Consider the following 10,536-nt stretch of genomic DNA (forward strand, 5'->3'; position numbering starts at 1 on the left):
CTCAACATCTACCAGTCCTCAACCAAGAACCACACAGATGAGGAACCAGGTTGCCCCTTTTACAAGCAGCAGATGACTCCCAAGGAATGACAGGCCGTTAGGAAGCATGTACCCCTCACACCACAACACCAACATGGCCTTGATGAAGCTGCGCAGACGGTGGTACACACCTAAGAAAGAGGTCCCAAAAGACGTGTTGCCAATCTCTCCGAAGAGAATCAGCAAGGTCTTGGCTGCTATTTAAAGATGACTGCCTGCTTCTATTTCTACCTGTAAAGGGAAAAAGAGGCCTGCTCCTCACCTCATATCGATCTCATTGAAAGTGGTCAGCATGGCACAAGTATTCTGAGCCTCTTTCAGCCGCTGAGCAATACGCTGACGCATCCTATTCATTTTCACCTAAAAATTAAAAAAGACATAAGCAGAAGCTGCCTCGAGTTCATCCAAAGGGCAAAATGCAGAAAAAACTCAAAAGGCCCTTCTTCTTGCCAGCTGGTGGATTAGTAATGGATGCCTAGGGCCAAGGTTTTCCCTCCAGGTCTCCCTGAGGAGCATGACAGGCTGAGGAGTTGATTTCACCATGGAGTTGCCCAGCTCAACACACAGTTTCCAGCATGAGGCTAATGTGAGAAAAGCAAGACTGCTAAGAAAGCAGGCTGCTCAACCATGTTCTCTTAAGAACACACAAGGTAGGTGCAGCAGCCTCAGTCCTTTGCTAAGGGCTTGTGAACAGACCAAGCAGATCACACTGAGCCTTCTGTACTCAGTCAGGAGAGTTCAAGACAAGACTTTTGCTTAGAAAAGACCTGTGTTAGAGTGGACCTGGCTCTTCCTCCACCCCACCCCTAAGCGATGCCCTCATGTAGAGCATTTCCCCATCTGTACACAGTCCCACTGAGCTGGGAGTGAACAGGTAGATATGGACACATCTGGAAACCTCAAGGCTTATGCCAGAACAAGTTGTCACCCAGCAACAGAAGTTCTGGCAAGGCCCCTATTCCCACAGCTTACCCTATGCTCTGATCTGGCACCTTTGCTGGGCGCTGCCTCCCCAGGAGGGGCTGCCGCTGGGGCTGCAGCCGGCTTCACCGCAGACACTGAGAGTAAAGAACACATCAGTCAAAAAGGGAAGCCAGGGCTTGATCGCAACGCCCTGAGGTAGAAAGTCCATTTGACCTCCTGGCTCAAGCAACACAGCGTGGAAGCAGCCTTGAATTGGGCTGTGCAGGTACCAGGCATAGCTGAGCTCTCCAGTCTGGAGCATGCAGGGCAATTATGCGGGGAGGCCTTCACGATAAACGCCAGACTGTTTGCTGCCTTTAACCTTACACACTCTCCCCAAGGAACAGAGGCTTGTAAATAGGAGAAAATGGCTGTTGCCTCACCTGGCTTGCTGTCGATGGGCTGAGTTGACACAGGTGGCACTGGTGGCATTGTAGTGGGAATTGGTGCTGCAGCAGGGGGAGGAGCAGCCACAGTTACAGGTTCAGGGGCTGCAGGAGGAGGAGGGGCTGCTGCTGGCTTGGCCTTGGCAGGAGCAGCTGAAAGACAAGAAAGAACCACGGTAAGGGCAACGACAGCTTCCAGTGTCAGGGATCTCCGAGTCCAACCAACCTGATAGAAGTTAACCCTCTGGCAGAGTGCCTTTATGTTCTCAGCACTACTGAACTGATAGGAGCCATCACAAGAGGACCCCATGGTGAAAGTGTTTTACTCATCGACACCCTAGATCTCCTCACTGTGCACAAGACTGGATGCTAAAGAGAAGAGGGTGGAGAAGGGCATTGTATCAGGGGAATTCTCAACTAATTTTAGCTTAGAGCTGCAGTCTCCTCCAGAGGGAGCAAAAAGAAAGTTAATCCCTCAGAAGGACTAAAATTATGCTTTTTTAATGGACAACAGAATAGGAGTATTTTCTTCCAGCTACAGAGGCAGATGGAGGAAACATTTAACCTCTCTCAGGATCATTCTAAACGCCTTGCTTCCATCTTCAGAAAAAGATTGGTGGAAACAGTAAGGCCTGTGCAAGTTATACATGCCTGACTTACCTCCAGTTTTCCTGAGTTTGAACAGAGGTGTCCCCCCTTCCACTTTGCCACCATCGGGTACCAGAAGGGCTTCAATCACACCAGCTGCTGGGGCTGGAACTTGCACTGATGTCTGCAAAAAGGAAAATCAGTGAAATTCCCCTAAACATTGGATGGAGAACAAGTGCACAAGAGAGGATGCCAATATGCACAGATACACATTATAATTTGGCACAGACAGAGGCTCTGTCTCGCACCATTTGCACCAGCTTTCACACCCTCCACTGGGATTTTGTGCCAATACTTAGAAGTTTTAGGAGATGCTGGCAGTATAACGTACAGCCTGATCTTCATGCTCCAGGGTTCAATCAAGAATTGACCCGCTGCCAGCATCTTCCTGACAGCAACACTGGAAGCAGAACTTGGCAGGGAGTTTTACAAAGAACTTCAAAGCTCAAGGGTCCTCTAAGGAGTGCATAAACTTAAAGGCTAAATTTAAAACAATCTGAAGGCATCCTATGGCTCTGCTGGTTTCTCCTCTGTTTAAACACAAACAGGTTTCAAAGCTTAGAGCACCGAAATTGGAAGGAGGAGTGGAATTGCAGCTCCAACAAACATCAGCACCACTGATGCTTAACCAAATGTATGAGGAAGGAAGAGTTATCAAAGAACTACCATTTAAGGCACAGCCAGCTTTCATACTAGATGAGAAAAGCTTTTCTCCAGGAAGGGAGCAGGAGACACAGGCAGGGCCTGCAGGCTCAAGGAGCTCTTAGCGGGAGAGGAGCCATACAAGGTACCCGCTACAGAACTAGAAAAAGTTTTGGTCCAGAAAACTCCTACCTTGTCTGTTTCAATCTCGCACACCACTTCATCTTCCGCCACTGTGTCTCCAACAGCTGAATGACAGATATGAAGACCACTGTGAGGAGGGAGGTGTGCTCTGGCCTCCCCTCTTAACCCACAGCAGTCTCCCCCACTAACCCAGAATTTTCTCACAACAGTTCTCCACAACTTCTAAAGAAAAGTCTAGCTCAAACAATCAATCTACTGCACAGAGTCTGATTCCAGTTTAGACCTCACCCTTCACCCAACATCACCCATGACAGAGAGATGCCGAGGCATTAACTGCAATCCTTACTCCTTAGGAGAACTGCAATTAACTGTCTCATTTTCACAAACTGAAAGGCACAGAGCAGGCTGTCAGCCAGTGAACTACAATCCATCTCCGAGCTGTCCAGTGCAGCAGTAACGGTGCTGAGAATTTCAGGGAAGAGACAACTGCTCACCTTTCTCCCACCTGACATCGCCTTCTGTGACTGACTCTGCAAAGGCTGGTGTGTTCACCGTAACCACGTCATCCCCTGTGAGAGAGACAGAAAGACTTGAACGCATTCAGAGCTCAAAACTTATGGCATTGCTTCATTCTTGTCATCAGGACTCTACTAGAGGGAGTAGGTCAACAGATATCAAATGTCGGCCTTCTCCTTGCTTCAACACCTAATTAACATTTAAACACAAGAGAAATTCCCATCTGACTGAAAGTCACATTGTGACAGAACTGCCAGATGAAATTTTTAGGGCCCCGGGACATAAATCCTCAGCCATCCATCGAGGTGGGACAGCAGTGGGCCTAGACCAAGGATGGAAGAGGTAGCTTCAGCTGTTGTCAGAACAGCAACAGGTAGCAAAAGAGTCATCCCGCTGGCTCCTGACTTTTTACTTACTACGTACTGCAGTGGTTCTGAAGTAACGGACAGTGAAGACACTGGTGCTATTTACTCTGCAGAAAGACAGAAAGATATGAACACAGAAGTACGTTCCTCTGCAGGCTGCCAGCACCAAGCTCAAGTACAGAATTTACTTTTGCTTAACTGATCTGAAAGGCTGCTCAGCTGTTCTGATGTTCTGTTCAAGCTGCAACAATCCCACTAAGAAAGGAAACGTTACAGCTTACCATCACTAGTGCTCTCAGAAACTCAGTAAGAACTGACATTTATGGAATTTCAATTTAGAGAGACAACGCAACAGAGCTCCTGTGGTTTAAATACTGATAAAAGGCTGACCTAGCCAGCCCACCCTACGCCCAAGACTAGTGCAGTAACCAGTTTTTCACCTCCAGATCAGGACTGTCATCTCTACAGAAGTTGCTAGATTGCTCCAAAAAAAGAGAAAGCACCATAAATTGCCTATGGCAACATATCCAAGAGACAGCTATTTCTCTCCACCATGTCCCTTCACAGGGAGCTGGCAATCCCAAGCGTCCCAAAGGATGTCTTTTATACCTACTGACACCACATTTGGAAACCTGAAGCAAACATGCTTTAGCATTTCCTCTAACACAAGCTACTTGGTGCAAACAGACCAGCATTTCAGGTTTTTATGGATGTGCTCTTAAGGTTATTTCCCCAAATACATTTTTACAAGACCACCTCAGCATACAGTTGCCATATGAACAACAGCTCCCTGAATAACCCCACTTCTCCTGACAGAAATCCTACCAGGAGGCCATCATAGAGCAAGCAAGACTTCTAATCAGATAATCAAAGAGTATAGATCCATTTATCACCAGTCTCCTCATTCCTGGCCCTTCCCTCCCTCAGTATCTGGTTCCAAACAAAGCTTATTTTATTTAAGCATGCCACAGTTCCTGACCTGCAAAACCTAGATTTGCTCCTATGATGTGCACAGGGATTTTATGACAGCCAACCATATTCGGCCTCCCAGCCCCCAATCTTATCAGGGCTAGAGCAGCCCCAGCCTCTCCACATCACAGCTCTCCTGGGGGTACTTACACAAGCTTCCTGCTGTTGGTGTAAGCCAGTCCCTGGCTCCCAGCCACACCTGTGAATGAGAATGGTGTTACCCCACAGGAACGTTATCCAGCCGTCCAGCCCTCAAGTGTCCCTGTCAGCTAAAAGAGTGCAGAGGACACCACTGTCCACTCTGAAAGAAGCTTGGGACTAAGTGGGGAATATAGCCATATAGAGGCACCTCAGTGCCATCAAACCTGCCCAGAGATTGCCAAGAACAGTGGTCTTGTCTTCATCCAGATTTATAGAGATGGGAAAAACAGTTATATCTTGACGTCAAAGCTAATAAGGATAACTTTGAAAAGGGCAAACAAAGTAGCAGCTACCCCACTCAGAACAAAACCAGGAAACAGCTATGAGGGACGCCTCCAGGACTGCTAAAACCTCAGTTGCTGCTGAGTTATCCTCACCAATACAAAGGGGTTCCTAATAGGAGCAAGGCATCAGTCCCCTAAGAAGCACACCCAGGAAGCCTCACAGTCGCATGGACAGGTAAGGAGGAAAGAAATAACGAAAACAGGGTGTAGGGCAGAGTAGCAAGCCCCCATCATCCCTCTTCTCTGTCCACCCCCTGTCCCACGAACACTTATCTTCCAAAACTCAAGCAGGGAGGTACTTGCATAGCTTCTCTGTTTCACACACCCCAGTGTCCCCTTCCCACACCGCTCACATGCCCTGACACTGCAATTTTTATTACAAACTGAACTCCTGTCCTTTGTCTCTTTCAGGGCACTGGGCAGTTTTCCAGACTGATCTTAAAGAGAGTCAGCATAGCAACCAGAGAACATAATTATCTCAATTACACAATGCCAGAAGGAAGAACCATTTCCCCACTTGATTTTTAAAAAAAAGCAATACAATTTTGACACCATCCCCTACTGAAGAGCTGATACTGGAACTATAGAAACCGGAAAAGGAAGCAGATCTAACTAGTTTCTCAAAGTGGAATCAGAAGTGAGTGATGTAATGCTATATAAACACAGTACAGCTAGAAAAAACAGACCTCCGGGAAAATCTAGTTTAAGCACTGAAGAGGAGTTCACAGGCATACTGGATTTGACATGTCACTTAACATTCACCCACCATTTTCAAAGGAGTTTATTAGAGAGCTAGGCTCTGCAACAGCATGTGTTTCAAGCACTGCAATGCTTGAAATACACTGTGCTGCTGCTGTGAAATCTTCACCACAGCTGAATGGATTGGGCAGCATGTACATTAGGCAAGGAAGGCAATCGCATGGAAACACAGCTCATTTTACCAACTGTTTCTTCATTACATGATTGACAGAAATAAACCCTAATCAAACCTATTACCAATTTCCATCATCAGCTCTGTTCTGTATAGATAGTTCGAAATGAAATAAAAGTGTAAGACTCACCAGACAGAGAGCATCTTGCCAGAGTACAGTTCCCCTGTCAGAGAGAAGACGAACGATCAGTATTGTAAAAAGATGGACCCACCCTAGAAGCACTTTGGTTTTCCCATGAGACCTGGATCAGAGGAAGGACCCACCATTCCCATGCTCCAGACTGCAGGCATGCTACTTTCCCGTAGTGCGCAAGAGCAGGAGATCATGAAAGCATCTACACCTTCTCTTTGCTTTGTCGCCTTCCAGGTTGCTTTCCTGTGGAGTGATGTTAAACCTGATGCACTTGGTTTTCAGTTGTGGCTCCAGCTGTTTTGACCTTCTCATGCACACTTTCCTCTTTAAGAAGGAGCAGATAGTTCTAAAGACTCATTCACTAAAATTTGCTATGAATGAGAAGGTCAAGGGTAGCTACTGGATATGATGAAAAAAATTCCCATGATGTTTACTCCTACAGTCATGAATGCAGCATCTGCAGGTTTGTTTGTTTGTTTTAAGGCTACAGAGCCTTTCAACTCCAGAAGGCCAGAATTTCCCTCGATGGCAAAATTTCTACTGCCTTCAGTGAGTCAGGAATTCTACCTTCTGGTGATGTTTCACTTCATACCCATGTAATCATTGACTGCACTCCTAGCTAGCATAACATGCGTCAAAAGTAAAAGACATTTCAGGATATTCCAGTTACTTTCTCTATTGTTATTATACATTTCTCTAGCATCCAACCTGCAGATCTGGAGAACCTAAGAGCTCTTTAAAAGCTACAGGAAAATATCACAGTAACCATGACTAAAATGCAGTTGACTGGTTTGGAACAACAGCTACTCAACAGCTCAAAGCACCCTCATCCACCAGTTAAGGTAAGAGGTAAAAATTAGATTTCATTCACATCTTCAGTGTCTGAAGGTTAGTTTGTGTGTAAGCCCTGATTTCAGCTTCACCAGAGCAAGCAGGATGGGATATAACTGATTTTAAATACCAAAATAATCTGTGGGGCTGTGTGTGATAAGACAACATAGGGATCAAGGACCAAAGAGATACTTAAGCTTGTCACACTGTCTACAGGACTGAGTGCTGTCGCATGCAAAAATATATTCAGTGAACACTTCATGTCATCGAAACTACTAACAGGCCTGGAATCGACCCCTTGGCAGTTTAATTATCCAAACTTAATGATGGATTTGGCTTCTCGGATATTAACACACAGTCAACTCAATGATCGATGGGCAGTTCATCAGGGTTATGATTAGCTGTGCCGAGGACACAGGCAGGCAGGCTAACTTGCTGCTAAGCCAGCCTGGGTCTAGCAGAGCTCAGGAGCTCCAGCACAGCGCCATGCTGGACCCTGCTTGCTGGTCCACTGCAGGGACCAACAATCCTGGACCGACAGTCCTGCAAAACCAGATTCTGGCAGGGCCTGCTGGAGCCCCTGCCCCAGGTCTGGCTGGGGAAGGGAAAGCAGGGAGCACTGTGCAGACTTTGCAGAGTCATCGTGAACGCTACAACGCTTAATCTTGGTGCAGCACTGGCCCCCTGCTAACTCAGATCTGGTTTGTGTAGAGAGCCAGCCCTAAGCTGGGATCAGTAAGGCAAACTTCATCTTAACTCTGCTTGGTCAAGCGTCTAAAGCACCACAATCCTCAGCACATATGTTAGTTCCCATATTGATCAAATTCTTCCCACTTTCTGTAGTGTCCCAGATAATATGAAGTCAATCACAAATAAAATATCAAGTGACCTGAGCTCCCCTCTGCCCATTAATGTTTTCCCAGGTGCTTTATAAAAAAAGTGGTTAAAGGTATTCCTAGCATCCCAGACAATAACTTGTTAAGAAAGAGGAACAGCCTCAGACTGAAGCAGAAACAGCCAATTTTATTTGCTCAGGACAAGTTTACTGTAAGGTTAAAAAAAAAAGTTTAGAAGGCCTGTCCTAAAATAAATTGTCATGAGAAAACACATCTGCAGCTCTTTCCAGAAGTGCCAAGTCTGTGTTCCACAACTGCTGCAAAATTAAGGAAAAATTGGTTATCACTCTACCCTTCTGTCTTTTAGGTTAAGAAATGAGGAAAAGAGCTCTAATGTGAGGAGGAAGCCACTAATAAAAGATACTGAGGTTCCTCCATCTTGTGTTCTGCAGAACCACTGTGTGTCCACCTCTTAACTACAGTACCTCAGAAATGCACATGCAGCTCCGTGAGATGCCCGACAGGGCTGTTTCTTGTTCCCTTTTTCCCTGAAGGAATCACTGATTGCATCTGCTCCTGGTATCACCTGGCTAAATCTGCCCTCTGCCTGATTGGAGCTTCTTCAGTGAAAATGGAAACATTTAGGTTTTGCTAGCTGGCATTAGCACTTTGGGTCACTTTAAAAAGACAGCCTTCACTTGGAGAAATAAGTCTTGGTCTAATTAGCTAGTGACTCACGTACCAAGTGATTAATTTTCCCCCCACGTTTCACATGACTTCTCAGAATTGTTTTTATAACTATTACTATGTCAAAGTGACCCTGGCACACAGCGTCCCAAGCCACACCTTCCAAGGAGCCGTCACGTTCCAGTAGGTTACTACACACTGAAATAAATTACGGAATACATCAGCTGACGGCCTGTATACCTACAGACTACTTCTTCAGTGGGAACTGGACCAGTGGGAACAGGGACCAGTTCAGGTAAGGACACTAACTGAACAGGAGGGTACAGTTAATTTCAACAGGGGCAAAACAGAAGCCTAGTGCTGGGCAGCTCTGATGACAGGCAAAGCAGCAATCGGTTCTCCAGCCCCAGCTTCTTCAAAGCAAAGAAGCTGCTGCTTTAACAAGAAGGATGAGCGCAAACCACTGCCACACTCAAAAAACCCATGGATTTTTACACAATTATATATAGTGTGGCAAGGCAGACGCTAAGATGGGATGGAGATAACAATGCTGAGCGGTAAAGGGTAGTGTTACTAAGATGACAGGCTGAGAACGCCTCCAGCACGCAGGGAGGATCAAACAGGGAAGAAAAAGTTCTTTAGAAACTCTTCCCCAGATAAATAGAAGGACTTGATTCTCAAAGCACTGAATGCAGCTCCTGATCAAACCATCCTTTTTCAGACTAGCTCTTCTCTGGACTTTTTCAGGTCATCCTTCAACAGCTGCCCCCGCCACCCCACCGAGTCTTACATGCTCGGATGCAGGCTACTGATGCACATTCATGATTTCTACTTGATATATGAATCCAGGACCTTTTTCTCTTCTATGAGATCATCAAAATCCAGCCAACCCTTCCCCACCCTCATTGTTTCTTGCTGACTCCCCTGTTCTCCCATTCAACCCTACACTTCTGAATTTTGTACATGTCTGTTGTTTTCACTTCTCCCATCAGAGGTTTGCCAAGTTCTGGCAAAGTTTCTTTCTGTCTCTCCAAAAAGCCTGTATTATCCCTTTCGTTAAAGCTTACTTCCCATATCCCTGCTCAAATAGAAATCAAACTACTAACACCATCTTGACTTCTCAACCTTTCTAGTACATCTAACAGGTTAACTAAAATTATCTCCCCTTCCTAGTACTCAGCTATAACCTCCCGTAATCTCCTGATTTGCAGACTAGTTTTGTAAAAGGTTTGAATACTCCATCTGGCTCTCCCCCCATTCTGTATAATTACACAGCACCACTGAGAGCTGACAAAGCTTAAATATCGTTAAAATGCCACTTAAATAAGCTTATTTTAAATGGCACTATAATCAATTTGTATCTACGTATATGTATAACAAAATATAACTACATAGTTAGTTACAAATTGTTTATAGTGCAGTTTTATATATACACACACATATAAACACAAATCTGTTTGTAGCGCCCAAAGACAAGCATTTAACATACAATAGCCCTGTGGGGAAGCATGACATAATTAAATGTTCAACATTACAATTAGCTGTCAACACTTGCTCGCCTACATTCACACGATGGCTAAAATCAAATCTCACGCTCTAAGGTTTCAGCTGGTCATCTGGAAGCGAAGTGACCTTTTTCCTCCTGTAGGCATGCATATCTATGTGTGTGTATGCATGCATACATATAGGTATGTACATACAGTTATGCATGTTTGCTATTTAAATGGAAGATGTGTCCAGAAGTCAGCGAACCACAGAAACCAGCTGGCCCAGAGCAGCCCCGGCCCTCATTTAAGCAGCTGGCGCTGGCTATTAGACTCTGCAACCTGTGCTACCGCCAGCACAGGTTACCACCGTTTGCATCGGTTCCACGACTGCTTTGAAAACTGAGCACGGAAATTAGGTAAGAAAGTAGACACCTCTTTATTTCCCGTTTCTGCACCGGGCCGACGCCGGCCGGG

The 10,536-nt window shown here is 45.7% G+C and overlaps 1 protein-coding gene across 1 annotated transcript in view; it reads right to left on the minus strand.

Moving 5' to 3' along the window:
- The window catches only part of DLST (dihydrolipoamide S-succinyltransferase (E2 component of 2-oxo-glutarate complex)), a gene marked incomplete at its 5' end in the record, with an annotated part of 11,150 nt that extends 4,895 nt beyond the window's left edge, over nt 1-6,255 (minus strand). The window contains 9 exons of the mRNA XM_009587641.1: nt 302-399; nt 1,012-1,097; nt 1,386-1,541; nt 2,049-2,160; nt 2,871-2,926; nt 3,317-3,391; nt 3,755-3,810; nt 4,823-4,871; nt 6,219-6,255. Coding sequence (XP_009585936.1) covers nt 302-399; nt 1,012-1,097; nt 1,386-1,541; nt 2,049-2,160; nt 2,871-2,926; nt 3,317-3,391; nt 3,755-3,810; nt 4,823-4,871; nt 6,219-6,255 — 725 coding nt within the window. The remainder of the gene's footprint in view (nt 1-301; nt 400-1,011; nt 1,098-1,385; nt 1,542-2,048; nt 2,161-2,870; nt 2,927-3,316; nt 3,392-3,754; nt 3,811-4,822; nt 4,872-6,218) is intronic.
- Nucleotides 6,256-10,536: the final 4,281 nt, after the last annotated feature.

This window comes from Fulmarus glacialis, unplaced genomic scaffold (genome assembly GCF_000690835.1).
Source record: "Fulmarus glacialis isolate BGI_N327 unplaced genomic scaffold, ASM69083v1 scaffold36041, whole genome shotgun sequence".
In the NCBI taxonomy this organism is placed as follows: domain Eukaryota; kingdom Metazoa; phylum Chordata; class Aves; order Procellariiformes; family Procellariidae; genus Fulmarus; species Fulmarus glacialis.